We start from the raw sequence: 21519 nt of genomic DNA on the forward strand, positions 1-21519 counted from the left end.
CTCTAGTGGCTCTAGCCAGCTGTATACAGCAAGGACCTCTAGTGGCTCTTAGCCAGCTGTATACAGCAGGGACCTCTAGTGGCTCTAGCCAGCTGTATACAGCAAGGACCTCTAGTGGCTCTTAGCCAGCTGTATACAGCAGGGACCTCTAGTGGCTCCTAGCCAGCTGTATACAGCAGGGACCTCTAGTGGCTCTAGCCAGCTGTATACAGCAAGGACCTCTAGTGGCTCTTAGCCAGCTGTATACAGCAGGGACCTCTAGTGGCTCTAGCCAGCTGTATACAGCAAGGACCTCTAGTGGCTCTTAGCCAGCTGTATACAGCAGGGACCTCTAGTGGCTCCTAGCCAGCTGTATACAGCAGGGACCTCTAGTGGCTCCTAGCCAGCTGTATACAGCAGGGACCTCTAGTGGCTCTAGCCAGCTGTATACAGCAGGGACCTCTAGTGGTTTCTAGCCAGCTGTATACAGCAGGGACCTCTCGTGGCTTCTAGTTCACTGTATACAGCAGGGACCTCTAGTGGCTCTAGCCAGCTGTATACAGCCGGGACCTCTAGTGGCTCCTAGCCAGCTGTATACAGCAGCGACCTCTAGTGGCTCCTAGCCAGCTGTAGACAGCAGGGACCTCTAGTGGCTTTAGCCAGCTGTATACAGCAGGGACCTCTAGTGGCTTTAGCCAGCTGTATACAGCAGGGACTTCTAGTGGCTTTAGCCAGCTGTATACAGCAGGGACCTCTAGTGGCTTTAGCCAGCTGTATACAGCCGAGACCTCTAGTGGCTCCTAGCCAGCTGTAGACAGCAGGGACCTCTAGTGGCTTTAGCCAGCTGTATACAGCCGGGACCTCTAGTGGCTCCTAGCCAGCTGTAGACAGCAGGGACCTCTAGTGGCTCCTAGCCAGCTGTATACAGCAGGGACCTCTAGTGGCTCTAGCCAGCTGTATACAGCAAGGACCTCTAGTGGCTCTTAGCCAGCTGTATACAGCAGGGACCTCTAGTGGCTCTAGCCAGCTGTATACAGCAAGGACCTCTAGTGGCTCTTAGCCAGCTGTATACAGCAGGGACCTCTAGTGGCTCCTAGCCAGCTGTATACAGCAGGGACCTCTAGTGGCTCCTAGCCAGCTGTATACAGCAGGGACCTCTAGTGGCTCTAGCCAGCTGTATACAGCAGGGACCTCTAGTGGTTTCTAGCCAGCTGTATACAGCAGGGACCTCTCGTGGCTTCTAGTTCACTGTATACAGCAGGGACCTCTAGTGGCTCTAGCCAGCTGTATACAGCCGGGACCTCTAGTGGCTCCTAGCCAGCTGTATACAGCAGCGACCTCTAGTGGCTCCTAGCCAGCTGTAGACAGCAGGGACCTCTAGTGGCTTTAGCCAGCTGTATACAGCAGGGACCTCTAGTGGCTTTAGCCAGCTGTATACAGCAGGGACTTCTAGTGGCTTTAGCCAGCTGTATACAGCAGGGACCTCTAGTGGCTTTAGCCAGCTGTATACAGCCGAGACCTCTAGTGGCTCCTAGCCAGCTGTAGACAGCAGGGACCTCTAGTGGCTTTAGCCAGCTGTATACAGCCGGGACCTCTAGTGGCTCCTAGCCAGCTGTATACAGCAGGGACCTCTAGTGGCTTTAGCCAGCTGTATACAGCAGGGACCTCTAGTGGCTTTAGCCAGCTGTATACAGCAGGGACCTCTAGTGGCTTTAGCCAGCTGTATACAGCAGGGACCTCTAGTGGCTCCTAGCCAGCTGTATACAGCAGGGACCTCTAGTGGCTCCTAGCCAGCTGTATACAGCAGGGACCTCTAGTGGCTCCTAGCCAGCTGTATACAGCAGGGACCTCTAGTGGCTTTAGCCAGCTGTATACAGCAGGGACCTCTAGTGGCTTTAGCCAGCTGTAGACAGCAGGGACCTCTAGTGGCTTTAGCCAGCTGTATACAGCAGGGACCTCTAGTGGCTCCTAGCCAGCTGTATACAGCAGGGACCTCTAGTGGCTCCTAGCCAGCTGTATACAGCAGGGACCTCTAGTGGCTTTAGCCAGCTGTAGACAGCAGGGACCTCTAGTGGCTTTAGCTAGCTGTATACAGCAGGGACCTCTAGTGGCTTTAGCCAGCTGTATACAGCAGGGACCTCTAGTGGCTTTAGCCAGCTGTATACAGCAGGGACCTCTAGTGGCTTTAGCTAGCTGTATACAGCAGGGACCTCTAGTGGCTTTAGCCAGCTGTATACAGCAGGGACCTCTAGTGGCTTTAGCTAGCTGTATACAGCAGGGACCTCTAGTGGCTCTAGCCAGCTGTATACAGCAGGGACCTCTAGTGGCTTTAGCCAGCTGTATACAGCAGGGACCTCTAGTGGCTTTAGCCAGCTGTATACAGCAGGGACCTCTAGTGGCTTTAGCCAGCTGTATACAGCAGGGACCTCTAGTGGCTTTAGCCAGCTGTAGACAGCAGGGACCTCTAGTGGCTTTAGCCAGCTGTATACAGCAGGGACCTCTAGTGGCTCCTAGCCAGCTGTATACAGCAGGGACCTCTAGTGGCTTTAGCTAGCTGTATACAGCAGGGACCTCTAGTGGCTTTAGCCAGCTGTATACAGCAGGGACCTCTAGTGGCTTTAGCTAGCTGTATACAGCAGGGACCTCTAGTGGCTCTAGCCAGCTGTATACAGCAGGGACCTCTAGTGGTTTCTAGCCAGCTGTAGACAGCAGGGACCTCTAGTGGCTCCTAGCCAGCTGTATACAGCAGGGACCTCTAGTGGTTTCTAGCCAGCTGTAGACAGCAGGGACCTCTAGTGGCTCCTAGCCAGCTGTATACAGCAGGGACCTCTAGTGGCTCCTAGCCAGCTGTATACAGCAGGGACCTCTAGTGGCTTTAGCCAGCTGTATACAGCAGGGCCTCTAGTGGCTCCTAGCCAGCTGTATACAGCAGGGACCTCTAGTGGCTCCTAGCCAGCTGTATACAGCAGGGACCTCTAGTGGCTTTAGCTAGCTGTATACAGCAGGGACCTCTAGTGGCTTTAGCCAGCTGTATACAGCAGGGCCTCTAGTGGCTCCTAGCCAGCTGTATACAGCAGGGACCTCTAGTGGCTCCTAGCCAGCTGTATACAGCAGGGACCTCTAGTGGCTTTAGCCAGCTGTATACAGCAGGGACCTCTAGTTGCTTTAGCCAGCTGTATACAGCAGGGACCTCTAGTGGCTTTAGCCAGCTGTAGACAGCAGGGACCTCTAGTGGCTTTAGCCAGCTGTATACAGCAGGGACCTCTAGTGGCTCTAGCCAGCTGTATACAGCAGGGGCCTCTAGTGGCTCCTAGCCAGCTGTATACAGCAGGGACCTCTAGTGGCTTTAGCCAGCTGTATACAGCAGGGACCTCTAGTGGCTTTAGCCAGCTGTATACAGCAGGGACCTCTAGTGGCTTTAGCCAGCTGTATACAGCAGGGACCTCTAGTGGCTCCTAGCCAGCTGTATACAGCAGGGACCTCTAGTGGCTTTAGCCAGCTGTATACAGCAGGGACCTCTAGTGGCTTTAGCCAGCTGTATACAGCAGGGACCTCTAGTGGCTTTAGCCAGCTGTATACAGCAGGGACCTCTAGTGGCTTTAGCCAGCTGTATACAGCAGGGACCTCTAGTGGCTTTAGCCAGCTGTATACAGCAGGGACCTCTAGTGGCTTTAGCCAGCTGTATACAGCAGGGACCTCTAGTGGCTTTAGCCAGCTGTATACAGCAGGGACCTCTAGTGGCTTTAGCCAGCTGTAGACAGCAGGGACCTCTAGTGGCTTTAGCTAGCTGTATACAGCAAGGACCTCTAGTGGCTTTAGCCAGCTGTATACAGCAGGGACCTCTAGTGGCTCCTAGCCAGCTGTATACAGCAGGGACCTCTAGTGGCTCTAGCTAGCTGTATACAGCAGGGACCTCTAGTGGCTCCTAGCCAGCTGTAGACAGCAGGGACCTCTAGTGGCTTTAGCCAGCTGTATACAGCAGGGACCTCTAGTGGCTTTAGCCAGCTGTATACAGCAGGGACCTCTAGTGGCTCCTAGCCAGCTGTATACAGCAGGGACCTCTAGTGGCTCCTAGCCAGCTGTATACAGCAGGGACCTCTAGTGGCTCTAGCCAGCTGTATACAGCAGGGACCTCTAGTGGCTCCTAGCCAGCTGTATACAGCAGGGACCTCTAGTGGCTCTTAGCCAGCTGTATACAGCAGGGACCTCTAGTGGCTTTAGCCAGCTGTATACAGCAGGGACCTCTAGTGGCTTTAGCCAGCTGTATACAGCAGGGACCTCTAGTGGCTTTAGCTAGCTGTATACAGCAGGGACCTCTAGTGGCTCTAGCCAGCTGTATACAGCAGGGACCTCTAGTGGCTTTAGCCAGCTGTATACAGCAGGGACCTCTAGTGGCTTTAGCCAGCTGTATACAGCAGGGACCTCTAGTGGCTCCTAGCCAGCTGTATACAGCAGGGACCTCTAGTGGCTTTAGCCAGCTGTATACAGCAGGGACCTCTAGTGGCTTTAGCCAGCTGTATACAGCAGGGACCTCTAGTGGCTTTAGCCAGCTGTATACAGCAGGGACCTCTAGTGGCTCCTAGCCAGCTGTATACAGCAGGGACCTCTAGTGGCTTTAGCCAGCTGTATACAGCAAGGACCTCTAGTGGCTTTAGCCAGCTGTAGACAGCAGGGACCTCTAGTGGCTTTAGCTAGCTGTATACAGCAAGGACCTCTAGTGGCTTTAGCCAGCTGTAGACAGCAGGGACCTCTAGTGGCTCCTAGCCAGCTGTATACAGCAGGGACCTCTAGTGGCTCTAGCCAGCTGTATACAGCAGGGACCTCTAGTGGCTTTAGCTAGCTGTATACAGCAAGGACCTCTAGTGGCTTTAGCCAGCTGTAGACAGCAGGGACCTCTAGTGGCTTTAGCCAGCTGTATACAGCAGGGACCTCTAGTGGCTTTAGCCAGCTGTATACAGCAGGGACCTCTAGTGGCTTTAGCCAGCTGTATACAGCAGGGACCTCTAGTGGCTTTAGCCAGCTGTAGACAGCAGGGACCTCTAGTGGCTTTAGCCAGCTGTATACAGCAGGGACCTCTAGTGGCTCTAGCCAGCTGTATACAGCAGGGACCTCTAGTGGCTTTAGCCAGCTGTAGACAGCAGGGACCTCTAGTGGCTTTAGCCAGCTGTAGACAGCAGGGACCTCTAGTGGCTCTAGCTTGCTGTATACAGCAGGGACCTCTAGTGGCTTCTAGCCAGCTGTATACAGCAGGGACGTCTAGTGGCTTTAGCCAGCTGTAGACAGCAGGGACCTCTAGTGGCTCCTAGCCAGCTGTATACAGCAGGGACCTCTAGTGGCTTTAGCCAGCTGTAGACAGCAGGGACCTCTAGTGGCTTTAGCCAGCTGTATACAGCAGGGACCTCTAGTGGCTCTAGCCAGCTGTATACAGCAGGGACCTCTAGTGGCTTTAGCCAGCTGTAGACAGCAGGGACCTCTAGTGGCTTTAGCCAGCTGTAGACAGCAGGGACCTCTAGTGGCTCTAGCTTGCTGTATACAGCAGGGACCTCTAGTGGCTTCTAGCCAGCTGTATACAGCAGGGACGTCTAGTGGCTTTAGCCAGCTGTAGACAGCAGGGACCTCTAGTGGCTCCTAGCCAGCTGTATACAGCAGGGACCTCTAGTGGCTTTAGCCAGCTGTAGACAGCAGGGACCTCTAGTGGCTTTAGCCAGCTGTATACAGCAGGGACCTCTAGTGGCTTTAGCCAGCTGTATACAGCAGGGACCTCTAGTGGCTTTAGCCAGCTGTAGACAGCAGGGACCTCTAGTGGCTTTAGCCAGCTGTATACAGCAGGGACCTCTAGTGGCTTTAGCCAGCTGTATACAGCAGGGACCTCTAGTGGCTTTAGCCAGCTGTAGACAGCAGGGACCTCTAGTGGCTTTAGCCAGCTGTATACAGCAGGGACCTCTAGTGGCTTTAGCCAGCTGTATACAGCAAGGACCTCTAGTGGTTTCTAGCCAGCTGTATACAGCAGGGACCTCTAGTGGCTCCTAGCCAGCTGTATACAGCAGGGACCTCTAGTGGCTCCTAGCCAGCTGTATACAGCAGGGACCTCTAGTGGCTCCTAGCCAGCTGTATACAGCAGGGACCTCTAGTGGCTCCTAGCCAGCTGTATACAGCAGGGACCTCTAGTGGCTTTAGATAGCTGTATACAGCAGGGACCTCTAGTGGCTCCTAGCCAGCTGTATACAGCAGGGACCTCTAGTGGCTTTAGCCAGCTGTATACAGCAGGGACCTCTAGTGGCTCCTAGCCAGCTGTATACAGCAGGGACCTCTAGTGGCTTTAGCCAGCTGTATACAGCAGGGACCTCTAGTGGCTTTAGCTAGCTGTATACAGCAGGGACCTCTAGTGGCTTTAGATAGCTGTACTATTGTCCCTCTAAGGGTTTTTAAGGTCTGTGCTTTTTTTCCATTCTATTCTGATTCCCTCCAATCCCATTCACTCCAAAATTTGAAATAGTCAAGAAGTAACCATCCAGAATTCACTACATGGCTCATTGTGGTCTGTGCCCTGTACTGACAGTGTGATTGTGTGTTCATCCCCCAGACCCCATTGATATCGTCAAGGACTACATTGCGCCCCATGAGTACCTGGTTGAGGAGGATCCTAAGCTGTATGTATCGGTGAAAACTCAGCGAGGACCACTGACTGACGACTGGATCGAAATGATCAACCAGAACCCCACCCAGAACCCAGTCATGTGTGCCTACAAGCTCTGCAAGGTGGAGTTCAGATACTGGGGCATGCAGTCCAAGATAGAACGCTTCATACACGATGTTGGTAGGTACTGTGTGTGTGTGTGTGTGTGTGTGTGTGTGTGTGTGTGTGTGTGTGTGTGTGTGTGTGTGTGTGTGTGTGTTTTCCTGTACAGTAGCACATTTAGAGGTAGTTGATTATTGCTGGAGACACCTGGCTAACTTTCCATCTCCTTCCTCTCTACTGTTGGTGTGAGATTTCAAGCCTGACTGATCACTGTTGACTTAGTAGTAGTACATGTTGTGTGTATACAGTGTGTGTGTGTGTGTGTGTGTGTGTGTGTGTGTGTGTGTGTGTGTGTGTGTGTGTGTGTGTGTGTGTGTGTGTGTGTGTGTGTGTGTGTGTGTGTGTGTGTGTGTGTGTGCGTGCGGGTGTGTGTGCGTGTTCGTGTGTGTGTGTGTGCGCTCGCGTGCGGGCGTGTGTGTGTGCGTGCGTGTTCGTGCGTGCGTGCGTGTGTGTGTGCGCTCGCGTGCGGGCGTGTGTGTGTGCGTGCGTGTTCGTGCGTGCGTGCGTGTGTGCGTGTGTGCGTAGCAGGTGTCAAACAGTGAGCAGGGAATGTGGCTGTATAAGGAACCACAGGCCTCTATCTTCATAATAATTAACTAAAGCTTAATGAAAACCCACTGGGAGGGATGAGAGAGGGAGGGAGGGAGGGAGGGAGGGAAGGAGGGAGGGAGGGAGGGAGGGAGGGAGGGAGGGAGGGAGGGAGGGAGGGAGGGAGGGAGGGAGAGATTTTTGGGTGTGGGTGGAAGGGAGAGAAGAGACAGGATGAGAGAAAGACAGAGAGTAGGACTGAGAATGAGATAGTGGATGACAGTTGGAGGGAGATATTGAGAGAAAGATGAAAGAATGATGAAGAGAAAAACAGGGAGAATGAGGAAGAGAGAATGTTGAATCACCTTCTAGGTGTGTGTGTGTGTGTGTGTGTGTGTGTGTGTGTGTGTGTGTGTACTGTATTGTGTGTGTGTGTACTGTATTGTGTGTGTGTGTGTGTTTGTGTCTGTGTGTGTGTGTGTGTGTGTGTGTGTGTGTGTGTGTGTGTGTGTGTGTGTGTGTGTGTGTGTGTGTGTGTGTGTGTGTACTGTATTGTGTGTGTGTGTGTGTGTACTGTATTGTGTGTGTGTGTGTGTGTGTGTGCACTGTATTGTGTGTGTGTGTGTACTGTATTGTGTGTGTGTGTGTGTGTGTTTGTGTGTGTGTGTGTGTACTGTATTGTGTGTGTTTGTGTGTGTGTGTGTGTACTGTATTGTGTGTGTGTGTGTGTACTGTATTTGTGTGTGTGTGTGTGTGTGTGTGTGTGTGTGTGTGTGTGTGTGTGTGTACTGTATTGTGTGTGTGACTGCTCTGTGTGTTGTTCCTGCATGTTGTAACCTGTCCTCTCCTCCCTGCAGGCTTGTGTAAGGTGATGGATGATTAGTTAGTTAGTTAGTTAGTTAGTTAGTTAGTTAGTTAGTTAGTTAGTTAGTTAGTTAGTTAGTTAGTTAGTTAGTTAGTTAGTTAGTTAGTTAATTAGTTAGTTATGATACTAACCTGTCCTCTCCTCCCTGCAGGCCTGTGTAAGGTGATGGATGATTAGTTAGTTAGTTAGTTAGTTAGTTAGTTAGTTAGTTAGTTAGTTAGTTAGTTAGTTAGTTAGTTAGTTAGTTAGTTAGTTAATTAGTTAGTTATGATACTAACCTGTCCTCTCCTCCCTGCAGGCCTGTGTCAGGTGATGGATGATTAGTTAGTTAGTTAATTCATTAGTTAGTTATGATACTAACCTGTCCTCTCCTCCCTGCAGGCCTGTGTAAGGTGATGGATGATTAGTTAGTTAATTAATTAGTTAGTTATGATACTAACCTGTCCTATCCTCCCTGCAGGCCTGTGTAAGGTGATGGATGATTAGTTAGTTAATTAATTAGTTAGTTATGATGCTAACCTGTCCTCTCCTCCCTGCAGGCTTGTGTAAGGTGATGGATGATTAGTTAGTTAGTTAGTTAGTTAGTTAGTTAATTAGTTAGTTATGATACTAACCTGTCCTCTCCTCCCTGCAGGCCTGTGTAAGGTGATGGATGATTAGTTAGTTAGTTAGTTAGTTAATTAATTAGTTAGTTAGTTATGATACCAACCTGTCCTCTCCTCCCTGCAGGCCTGTGTCAGGTGATGGATGATTAGTTAGTTAGTTAATTCATTAGTTAGTTATGATACTAACCTGTCCTCTCCTCCCTGCAGGCCTGTGTAAGGTGATGGATGATTAGTTAGTTAATTAATTAGTTAGTTATGATACTAACCTGTCCTATCCTCCCTGCAGGCCTGTGTAAGGTGATGGATGATTAGTTAGTTAATTCATTAGTTAGTTATGATACTAACCTGTCCTCTCCTCCCTGCAGGCCTGTGTAAGGTGATGGATGATTAGTTAGTTAGTTAATTAATTAGTTAGTTATGATACTAACCTGTCCTCTCCTCCCTGCAGGCCTGTGTAAGGTGATGGATGATTAGTTAGTTAATGAATTAGTTAGTTATGATACTAACCTGTCCTCTCCTCCCTGCAGGCCTGTGTAAGGTGATGGATGATTAGTTAGTTAATTAATTAGTTAGTTATGATACTAACCTGTCCTCTCCTCCCTGCAGGCCTGTGTAAGGTGATGAATGATTAGTTAATTAGTTAGTTAGTTAGTTAGTTAGTTAGTTAGTTAGTTAGTTATGATCCTAACCTGTCCTCTCCTCCCCAGGCCTGCGTAAGGTGATGGTGCGTGCCCACCGGCAGGCGTGGTGCTGGCAGGATGAGTGGTACGGTCTGACCATAGAGGACATCAGACAGCTGGAGCTGGAGACCCAGCTAGCCCTAGCCACGAAGATGGCCCAGTACAGCCTCAGTGACACCGAGGAGGGTGCAGCAGAGTCCAACAGGACCCCTGTCACGCCAGACCGGGACTTGGAGGGGGCCCTGCGGGATGGGGAAGAGGTGGAGGGAGGAGGGGCAGGGCTGGGAGATACGTTACAGACGCGTGGAGAGCTCACCAAGCAATGGTCGACTTCGTCCAGGTCATCTAATAGATCCTCGAAGAGAGGAGGTGAGTGGGAAAAGCCTTTAACTTTACAAATATCAAATATCAACCCCTAGACCATAGACACTTTTTAGTGGGTAAGGTGGAGCTTATAAACATCACTGCTGCACTACAAGATCTTTCCCTAGAAGGAGTTTCACTTGACCCAACAAACATGAGAGAATAGTGCCCTCACCATAGAGAATGATAGAGGCCTCTAGTGGCCAAAAGGCTGTGTTAGCATGGGCAGCGACATTGAGGGCTTCCACCATTTTAATGTAATCAACTGGATGGGACTTCCAACTTCATTGGCTTATCCCTCCTGGTGACCCTGTTGGAGTCATGTCCAACCGGGTCATCAGGAGGGATCAGCCAATCATGAAGAGATTTCCTCAATGGCGCTGCCCATGCTGTCACAGATGCTATAATGGCACAGATACAAAGATGAGTCCTCCTATCTATCTATCTATCTATCTATCTATCTATCTATCTATCTATCTATCTATCTATCTATCTATCTATCTATCTATCTATCTATCTATCTATCTATCTATCTATCTATCTATCTATCTATCTATCTATCTATCTATCTATCTATCTATCTATCTATCTATCTATCTATCTATCTATCTATCTATCTATCTATCTATCTATCTCGCTCTCTCTCTCTCTCTGTGGCCCTAACTGATGCAACTCTATTTCCTATTTCCTATCCACACAGGAAGTCCTGTGCACCAGAACATCTCAGAGTGGCGGATGCAGAGTATCGCTCGTGACTCAGAGGACAGCACTGACGACGAGTTCTTTGATGCTCCTGGTATGCTATTACATGTTATTACAAACAGTTATTACAGTGACTATCTCATATCTATCTCATCAGAAGATTTGTCTGACAACGAAGATATGTTATTCCATTATTACATTTTATTCCATGTCATTAAATGTTGTTATATTACTGTTATTACAACTACAACTGTTACTGATGTTATACTGATGTTATGCTGATGTTATGCTAATGTTGAACTGATGTTGAACTGATGTTGAACTGATGTTATACTGATGTTATACTGATGTTATACTGATGTTATGCTGATGTTATGCTGATGTTATGCTGATGTTGAACTGATGTTGAACTGATGTTATACTGATGTTATTCTGATGTTATGCTGATGTTGAACTGATGTTATGCTGATGTTATACTGATGTTATACTGATGTTATGCTGATGTTATACTGATGTTGAACTGATGTTATTCTGATGTTATACTGATGTTATACTGATGTTATGCTGATGTTATACTGATGTTGAACTGATGTTATTCTGATGTTGTGCTGATTTTATGCTGATGTTATTCTGATGTTATGCTGATGTTATGCTGATGTTATACTGATGTTATTCTGATGTTATACTGATGTTGTGCTGTGTCTGTGTCTTCAGAGGACTTCTCTGGAGATGAGGAGATGTTATTACATGCCAAGGAGATGAACAAGTGGAGTTCCAACGACCTGATGGACAAGATAGAGACTACAGAGACAGATGAAGGCCAGGGTAGGAGCACCCACACACACACATTCCGTTCCTCATTTAGATTTCAGATGTCCAATCTCATCCTTCAGGAAGTTAATTTTTATGAAACTTAATGGTGTGTGTGTGTTTTCACGTGTGTGTGTGTGTGTGTGTGTGTGTGTGTGTGTGTGTGTGTGTGTGTGTGTGTGTGTGTGTGTGTGTGTGTGTGTGTGTGTATTTACAGAGAGCCTGTATCAGGAGTCGGGTGAAGACTATACAGTAACCAGTAGTGAGGAACGACTGATTGAGGTATGCTTCCACTGTAGCTACAGTATGAAGACTGTATGAGAGTATTCATGAGGTTCTCACAGACCTGGTAAACAACGACATGAGGTTCTCACAGATGTTAGGTTCTAATTATTAGAGTAAGAACTCAACGGACACTGTGAAAGCTTAGACCAAGTTTATTCTTCCCAAAGGATCGAACAGCTGAATCGACAAAGACACAGTTACAATAGTGGTGGTATATGTACCCCACTTTGGGTGGAGTCTCCTCCTTCTCGCTAATTGCTAGGCAGGAAACTAAGTGATACGGGCAATACACTTTTTCTTCTCCCTTATTGTGACCTGACCTTGACCCCCTTCATCACTAATCCATGACTCTCTCCCTTTATCAATGCTGCTACGTGATCGTTTTCCCTGCACTCAGCACATTCCAAGCTTAATTGCACACACCATATACCTTCCTCCTACAGATAACCATTCACTTCTGGTGTAGACCCTCTAAACCATAGTACTCAATATTTCAATAGCATACCTGGTAATTAACCCTATCCCAAGTTTAGGAGTTAGTACCCAGAATCCATCACAGACAAGAGTAAACATCATCGTGAGGTTCTCACAGAGGATTACTTACTATAGTATCATAAGTTCTTAACAACATTTCTTAACAATACATTAACAGAAATGTTTGCAGTTGAACTGTACGTCTTTGGTACTGTAACATTTGACTTGGTGAAGTTGTCTGAAGCTGATCCCAGGGGGAGAGAGAACATCACAGCGTCTCTGGGGATCACACACACACATATATGAATGTTTGTTGTTGCTCTTTGTGTTCAGCGGCACGTCTCTCTGATACAGACACGTAGACACCACACACACACACACACACACACACACACACACACACACGTCATCTCAGTGTGTTATCCTCTCTGTGTCCAGCGCCACGTCTCTAGTAAACGGAGACGTCGTTCCACTCTCAGGTCCCACAGACGACCAGCTGTAAGTCTGACCTTTAACCTCTGACCCTTAGCCCCGGCCGCAGTGCACTGAGGTTCAGAGGTAGCCTTTAGAACTCCAATGCCCTGTGGTGTGAGTAGGTTCCCATTAGTACAAGGTAAAACAAATCCTGTTGTGTTTATGGTAACTTACTGGCATCCAGTTACTTGTAAGTTACTGTCAACTGTTAAACCAAAGTTTCTTTTGAAATACGGTAACATACTGTACTTTTTTATACAGTAAATTACAGGTAATGGCTGCCAGTAAGTTACCGGAAAAACAACTGGATATTTTTGTTCGTGTAGGGTGTTGTGTTAGGTGACTCAGATCATACTGTAGGCTAATGTTCCCTCTAAGCTGCGCCCGTGTGCGAGTGCTCAGTAGCCCAGAGACTGGCGTGTAAGGCGCAGAAGAAATATCAGCCAACAGAGACAAGCACGAGATTGAACTTCACTCAACTTTCTAGAGTTTTCCCGGTTTGTTAACACTATCAACCTTTCCCTTTACTGTGGCAATTGTGATCGAATCAACACAATATTAGCCACTTTCAATAAAACATACCGAAACATGATAGAGATTCTGTTGTAGGCAGAACGCATTGGAGTTGGATTCTATTGCGCATGACGTTTTTTACACAGACCGGTGTGGCATAACCAATCAGAGCTGCAGTAGGCCTATATGCAAATAGACCATTGCCATAAATGGATCTGTGCCATTTACTTTAAACTGGACTGTGTTTACAGCTGTGGTCGTGAGTAGATGAGCTTGTTTTGAGTTTAAAGTAAGAGCTGCATGTAGCCATGTGTGAACATGTTGTTCATATCTTTTGCTAGTTAGTGAGTTATTAGCCCAGTTATAAACTCAGCAAAAAAAGAAACGTCCTCTCACTGTCAACTGCGTTTATTGTCAGCAAACTTAACATGTGTAAATATTTGTATGAACATAACAAGATTCAACAACTGAGACATAAACTGAACAAGTTCCACAGACATGTGACTAACAGAAATGGAATAATGTGTCCCTGAACAAAAACAAAAGTAACAGTCAGTATCTGGTGTGGCCACCAGCTGCATTAAGTACTGCAGTGCATCTCCTCCTCATGGACTGCACCAGATTTGCCAGTTCTTGCTGTGAGATGTTACACCGCTCTTCCACTAAGGCACCTGCAAGTTCCCGGACATTTCTGGGGGGAATGTCCCTAGCCCTCACCCTCCGAACCAACAGGTCCCAGACGTACTCAATGGGATTGAGAGCCGGGCTCTTCGCTGGCCATGGCAGAACACTGACATTCCTGTCTTGCAGGAAATCACGGACGGAACGAGCAGTATGGCTGGTGCTGTTATTGTCTTAATGACCGTTCCACAGGTGCAAGTTCATTAATTGTTTATGGTTCATTGAACAAGCATTGGAAACAGTGTTTAAACCCTTTACAATGAAGATCTGTGAAGTTATTTGGATTTTTACTAATTATCTTTGAAAGACAGGGTCCTGAAAAATGTATGTTTATTTTTTTGCTGAGTTTATATAATTTGTAGTGAGCAATAGGGGAGTGATTTTTTAATTAACCTTTATTTAACTAGGCAAGTCAGTTAAGAACAAATTCTTATTTACAATGACAGCCTAGGAACAGTGGGTTAACTGCCTTGTTCAGGGGCAGAATGACAGATTTTTACCTTGTCAGCTCAGGGATTCAATCTTGAAACCTTTCGGTTACTGGACCAACACTCTAACCACTAGGCTACCTGCCGCCCCAGGTGATCGCTTCCTACAAGAGCACAAAATGGGTACAGTGCATTCGGAAAGTGTTCAGACCCCTTGACTTTTTCCACATTTTGTTACGTTACAGTTTTATTCTAAAATTGATTAAATCGTTTTTTCCCTCATCATTCTACACACAATACCCCATAATGACAAATCGAAAACAGGCTTTTAGAAATGTTTGCAAATGTATTAAAAATAATAAACGGAAATATCACATTTACATGAATACACATAAGTACACAGACCCTTTACTCAGTACTATGTTGAAGCGCCTTTGGCAGCGATTGTAGCTCTGAGTCTTCTTGGGTATGACGCTATCAGCTTGGCACACCTGTATTTGGGGAGTTTATCCCATTTTTCTCTGCAGATCCTCTCAAGCTCTGTCAGGTTTGATGGGGAGCGTTGCTGCACAGCTATTTTCAGGTCTCTCCAGAGATGTTCGATTGGGTTCAAGTCTGGGCTCTGGCTGGGCCACTCACGAATATTCAGAGACTTGTCTCGAAGCCACTCCCACGTTGTCTTGGTTGTGTGCTTAGGGTCATTGTCTTGTTGGAAGGTGAACCTTCGCCCCAGTCTGAGGTCCTGAGCGCTCTGGAGCAGGTTTTCATCAAGGATCTCTCTGTACTTTGCTCTGTTCATCTTTCCCCTCGATCCTGACTAGTCTCCCAGTCCCTGCCTCTGAAAAACATCCCCACAACATGATGCTGCCACCACCATGCTTCACCGTAGGGATGGTGCCAGGTTTCCTCCAGACGTGATGCTTGGGCATCAGGCCAAAGAGTTCATTCTTGGTTTCATCAGGCCAGAGAATCTTGTTTCTCATCGTCTGAGAGTCCTTTAGGTGGCTTTTGGCAAACTCTAACCATGCTGTCATGTGCCTTTTACTGAGGAGTGGCTTCCATCTGGCCACTCTACCATAAAGTCCTGATTGGTGGAGTGCTGCAGAGATGGTTATACTTCTGGAAGTTTCTCCCATCTCCACAGAGGAACCCTGGAGCTCTGTCAGAGTGACCATAGGGTTCTTGGTCACCTCCCTGACCAAGGCCCTTCTCCCCCAATTGCTCAGTTTGGCCGGACGGCCAGCTCTAGGAAGAGTCTTGGTGGTTCCAAACTTCATCCATTTAAGAATGATGAAGACCACTGTGTTCTTGGGGACCTTCAATGCTGCAGAAATTGTTTGGTACCCCTCCCCAGATCTGTGCCTTTACACAATCCTGTCTCTGAGCTCTATGGAGAATTCCTTCAACCTCATGGCTTGGTTTTTGCACTGACATGCACTGTCAACTGTGGGACCTTATATAGACAGGTGTGTGCCTTTCCAAATCATGTCCAGCCAATTTAATTTACCACAGGTGGACTCCAATCAAGTTGTAGAAACATCTCAAGGATGATCAATGGAGCCCAATTTCGAGTCTCATAGCAAAGGGTCTGAATACTTATGTAAATAAGGTAGTTCTGTTTTTTATTTTTAATAAATTTGCTAACATTTCTAAAAACCTGTTTTCGCTTTGTCGTTATGGGGTATTGTGTGTAGATTGGTGAGGGAATAAAAAAGATATATATTTTAGAATAAGGCTGTAATGTAACTAAATGTGGAAAAAGTCAAGGTGTCTGAATACTTTCCGAATGCTCTGTACATTTATAGACATCTTTGAAAAGAAAAAGGTTTTTTGTCTTAAAGGGGCAGTGTTGTATTTTGAGATAGGCTTGAATAAAATAAGTAGCCAATAGGCAGAGGGTAGCATAATTTGTCTGATTCTCTGTAATAATGGTATGGGAATAATGATGCATTTTATTTTGTAAAGTGGTTTCTTGCATCAAACAACACAACATTTTCAGTCACCTCCTTGTCTGAAGGACAAGTGGATAAACAGGTTAATGTCAAGCCCTGCATGTTTTTTTCAAAAGTCTCTTGGAATGGACTCCCGAGTGGTGCAGGGATCTAAGACACTGCATTACAGTGCAAGAGGCGTCACTGCAGTACCTGGTTCGAATCCAGGCTGCATCACATCCGGCCGTTAAGATGTTATGGGATACATTTTCTCCATTATTTTTGATGGTAGGCCACTCTGCTAGGCTTACATTATGATCAAATAGCCACGGTAGCCTACTTGGTCACTGTTAAAACTGTACTTTAAAGTGGGTACAGCCTCAGTGTTCACAGTAACTTAAAGTGGGTACAGCCTGTGTTCACAGTAACTTAAAGTGGGTACAGCCTGTGTTCACAGTAACTTAAAGTGGGTACAGCATCAGTGTTCACAGTAACTTAAAGTGGGTACAGCCTGTGTTCACAGTAAAAGCGCGCAAGACGTTGCACAGAATTTCCACAATGTTGAAGTTTGCGCTCATCAGACCTGAAAGTTGCTCAATGCTGAAAAGAATTAGAGGGAACATTGCTGTAGGCTGTGAAAATATGTTGTTTTAGTTTTTCTTTTAAAAATCCATACCAGTGTTTACTTCATTGTAGCAAAGCGACTTACAGTCGTGCGTGCAGTCGAACCCACGACCATAGCGTTACAAGCACCGTGCTCTACCAACTGAGCTACAAAGTAATAATAATAATCAGTGTCTCTCCTCCTCTTTATCCTGTAGGATGGGTCGTCTCAGCAGTGTCTGATGCCCTCCAAGATCCACGTTCTGGTTCTGGTTCTTCATGGGGGTAACATATTAGACACTGGAGCAGGTATACAATATAACAACTTTATTTATAAAGTGGACAACACTTCAACAGTTACAGTAAACACTTAAACAGTTACCTTAAACACTTAAACAGTGTTCTTACTTTGTTTATTCTTGTAAAGACAATGTAACAATTTTGTATTTACTCATAATTACTCCCAGGTGAGCCAAGTAGTAAGCAGGCTGATGTCAACACTCTGAGTGGAGCATTTAAGACGGTGATGAGAGTGCATTACCCAGCAGCCCTAGGACGCATTGCCATCCGCATGGTCCCCTGCCCAGCGGTGTGTGCCGATGCCTTTTCACAGGTTTCCAAGTGAGTACACAGGTTTCCAAGTGAGTACACAGGTTTCCAAGTGAGCACACACACACACACACGCACACACACAAACACACACTCTAACCCTCGCTCCTCTCTCTCTGGTCCAGTCTCAGTCCCTATAGTTTTGATGAGGGCTGCCTTTCCAACAGTCAGGACCACATCCCTCTGGCTGCACTGCCTCTATTGGCCACTTCCGCTCCGCAGTACCAAGACGCCGTGGCAACCGTCATCCAACGAGCCAATCAGGTGTATGGAGACTTTATCAGGTCCTTGGAAGGGGCATCCTTCTCCGGACAGGTCAGTGCAGGAGTCAGGGGTTAAAGTTTAGGGGTTAGTGATTTTTGCTGATTATACAGTACAGTGAGCTCCAAAAGTATTGGGACAGTGGTAAATATTTGTTTTGAATTTGTACTCCAGCATTGAAATGATACAATGACTGTGCAGTTAATGTTCAAACTGTCAGCTTTAATTTGAGGGTACTTTCATCCATATTGAGGGATCTGTTTAAAAATAACTTTTTGTACATAGTCCCCCCCAAAGTATTGGGACTAATTCACCTATATGTGTATTAAAGTAGTCAAAGGTTTAGTATTTGTTGGATGCATTTGCTGTTTGTTTTGGTTGTGTTTCAGATTATTTTGTGCCCAATATAAATGAATGGTAAATAATGTATTGTGTCATTTTGGAGTCACTTTTATTGTAAATAAGAATATAATATGTTTCAAAACACTTCTACATGAATTTGGATGCTACCATGATTACGAATTGTCCTGAATGAATCATGAATAACGATGAGTGAGAAAGTTACAGAGGCATTAATATCATACCCCCCCCCCAAAAATGCTAACCTCCCCTTTTACTTTATAGTAATGGTGAGAGGTTAGCATGTCTTGGGGGCATGATGTTTGTGCATCTGTAACTTTCTCATTCATCAATATTCATGATAACCTCATCGTCACTGTATCATTTCAAATCCAAAGTGCTGGAGTACAGAGCCAAAACAACAAAACATGTGTCACTGTCCCAATACTTTTGGAGCTCACTGTATATACTGTATGTACTCAATTTAAAGGTGTGCGTTCTCTCTTCCTGTAGGTGTGTGTGATCGGGGACTGTGTAGGTGGTATCCTAGGGTTTGATGCACTGTGCAGCAGTAACGTCATCGTTTCAGAAAGCCAGAACAGCAGTAGACGAGGCAGCACAGTCAGCGTACAGGTACCTCTATCTCCTTCCATCCCACAGGGCTACTCTACGACTAAAAAGCACATTCAATGTAACTCTCTTAATCTCTGTCTGGGAAACCGGTCCTATCTGTTGCATAGACCTGACAGCTACTAACTTTGTGTGCCCTCTCTCTCCCCCTCTCCATCTCTTTCTCTCCCCCTCCTCCTCTGTCTCTCCAGGACACAGACCTCCTCTCCCCTGGCATCATAATAAACAGTGTCTCTCCGTCTTCTCCATCTTCTCCGTGTTCTCCGTCTTCTCCGACTCTGGAGGGCAGTCGCCATCTTAGTCGCAGTAACATCGACATCCCTCGCAGCTCAGGGCCTGACGACCCCAAGAGAATGCTGCCTCGCAAACGCAGCGACTCCTCCACCTACGAACTAGACACCATCAAACACCATCAGGCATTCCTGTCCAGGTCAGACACACATGCACATTCCTGTCCAGGTCAGACACACACGCACATTCCTGTCCAGGTCAGACACACACGCACATTCCTGTCCAGGTCAGACACACACGCACATTCCTGTCCAGGTCAGACACACACGCACATTCCTGTCCAGGTCAGACACACGCGCACATTCCTGTCCAGGTCAGACACACACGCACATTCCTGTCCAGGTCAGACACACGCGCACATTCCTGTCCAGGTCAGACACACGCGCACATTCCTGTCCAGGTCAGACACACGCACACATTCCTGTCCAGGTCAGACACACGCGCACATTCCTGTCCAGGTCAGACACACACGCACATTCCTGTCCAGGTCAGACACACGCGCACATTCCTGTCCAGGTCAGACACACACACACATTCCTGTCCAGGTCAGACACACACGCACATTCCTGTCCAGGTCAGACACACACACACATTCCTGTCCAGGTCAGACACACACGCACATTCAAGGTATAGCTACATTGACCGACCTTGTTATCAAATGTTAACTTTTCGACTGTTTATTTTTGCCGTTCCCTCTCTCTCTCCCTCTGTCTCTCCAGTCTCCACAGCAGTGTATTGAGAACAGACCCAGGTTCGAGGCGCTCCAGCGGGAGTACCATGCTAGAGGGAGGGAGGCTGGACTTCGAGGTGGCAGACTTCTTCCTCTTTGGTTCACCTCTGGGGCTGGTGCTGGCACTGAGGAAGACTGTGGTGCCGTCCATAGATGGTGAGGGACACCTTCATCAGTGGTTGATCTCACTAGCCTGGGTGTGAATATATTACTGCTGCAGCCAACAGTCTTTGCCATGCATGGAGTTGACTTTTTAAGGAGTTGGCTTAAGCAGAAATAGACTATTTGTAAAGTCGGCACTTTTCATGATTGCATTCATGTGTGCAGAAAGTCTTCGATTTTGCATTCAGCCAATTCAAACATATCAAACATTCAGCCAATTGAAACATATCAAAAACATTCAGCCAATTCAAACATATCAAACATTCAGCCAATTCAAACATATCAAACATTCAGACAATTTAAACATATACGTGAGAATCTGTAAACTAAGCCACTCAGCATCTGTGTGGTGAGAGTGACGTTTCCTGCAGCTGTGGGGTCGGGCTCTGCCGGGACATCGCTAAGTGAGGTCACATCATAGTTCAGAGATTAGAGGTCATGTTTTACATCTCTGATGCCAGACATCCATTAGCTGTGACATTTAAGACACAACATGGTCCAAAGTAAACTAAGAACTAAGAAAAATAGGAAGTTTAGGAAGGAGCTGAGAGGCAGCAGAGGAAACAGACGGGGTTGTGACAGATTCTTCAGGGGTTCCATGGAGTTCTAGAGAGTTCCGGAGACATGACTCATCAGCAGTTGCCTGTATCACTTCTGGACCCTTGAGACAAGAAGCTTTGATTGAAGTTGTTCATAGTTCCGCCATTGTTTGGTCAAATTATTTTCAATATGTGAGCTTTGGAAATAACTTGGATAGCTGTTACTGTATTTTAATAACTGTGTTGTTCTTTTTCCCTGCTCTTTTCCCCATCTCTCTCTCTCTCCCCATCTCTCTCTCTCTTTCTCTCAATTCAATTCCATTCAAAGGGTTTTATTGGCATGGGAAACATATGTTTACATTGCCAAAGCAAGTGAAATAGAAAATAAATAAAAGTTAAATAAACAGTAAAAAATAACAGTAAACATTACACTCAAAGGAATAGAGACATTTCAAATCTCATATTATGGCTATATACAGTGTTGTAACGATATGCAAATAGTTAAAGTACAAAAGGGAAAATAAATAAGGGTTGTATTTACAATGGTGTTTGTTCTTCACTGGTTGACCTTTTAAAACATTTTTATTTATTTCACCTTTATTTAACCAGGTAGGCTAGTTGAGAACAAGTTCTCATTTACAACTGTGACCTGGCCAAGATAAAGCAAAGCAGTTCACATACAACAACACAGAGTTACACATGGAATAAACAAACATACAATAAATAATACAGTAGGAAAAATAAAAATCTATATACAGTGAGTGCAAATGAGGTAAGATAAGGGAGGTAAGGCAATAAATAGGCCATGGTGGCGAAGTAATTACAATATAGCAATTAGACACTGGAATGGTAGATGTGCAGAAGATGAATGTGCAAGTAGAGATACTGGGGTGCAAAGGAGCAAGATAAATAAATAAATACAGTATGGGGATGAGGTAGTTGGGTGGGCTGTTTACAGATGGGCTATGTACAGGTGCAGTGATCTGTGAGCTGCTCTGACAGCTGGTGCTTAAAGCTAGTGAGCGAGATAAGAGTCTCCAGCTTCAGTGATTTTTGCAGTTCGTTCCAGTCATTGGCAGCAGAGAACTGGAAGGAAAGGTGGCCAAATGAGGTGTTGGCTTTGGGGGTGACCCGTGAGATATACATGCTGGAGTGTGTGCTACGGGTGGGTGCTGCTATGGTGACCAGTGAGCTGAGATAAGGCGGGGCTTTACCTAGCAGAGATTTGTAGATGTCCT

General features: G+C 46.6%; 1 protein-coding gene across 5 annotated transcripts in view; it reads left to right on the forward strand.

Moving 5' to 3' along the window:
• Positions 1-21519, forward strand: part of LOC106568312 (membrane-associated phosphatidylinositol transfer protein 2) — an 87331-nt gene that overhangs the window by 49529 nt on the left and 16283 nt on the right. For all 5 annotated transcript variants that reach the window (XM_082960499.1, XM_082960498.1, XM_082960500.1 and 2 more), the window contains exons 5-15: positions 6563-6796; positions 9484-9825; positions 10520-10615; positions 11236-11346; positions 11549-11613; positions 16939-17029; positions 17188-17341; positions 17455-17644; positions 18443-18562; positions 18751-18989; positions 19570-19736. In XM_082960499.1, coding sequence (XP_082816625.1) covers positions 6563-6796; positions 9484-9825; positions 10520-10615; positions 11236-11346; positions 11549-11613; positions 16939-17029; positions 17188-17341; positions 17455-17644; positions 18443-18562; positions 18751-18989; positions 19570-19736 — 1809 coding nt within the window. The remainder of the gene's footprint in view (positions 1-6562; positions 6797-9483; positions 9826-10519; positions 10616-11235; positions 11347-11548; positions 11614-16938; positions 17030-17187; positions 17342-17454; positions 17645-18442; positions 18563-18750; positions 18990-19569; positions 19737-21519) is intronic.

The sequence above is a fragment of the Salmo salar genome, chromosome 13 (assembly GCF_965601325.2).
Source record: "Salmo salar chromosome 13, fSalSal1, whole genome shotgun sequence".
In the NCBI taxonomy this organism is placed as follows: Eukaryota; Metazoa; Chordata; class Actinopteri; order Salmoniformes; family Salmonidae; genus Salmo; species Salmo salar.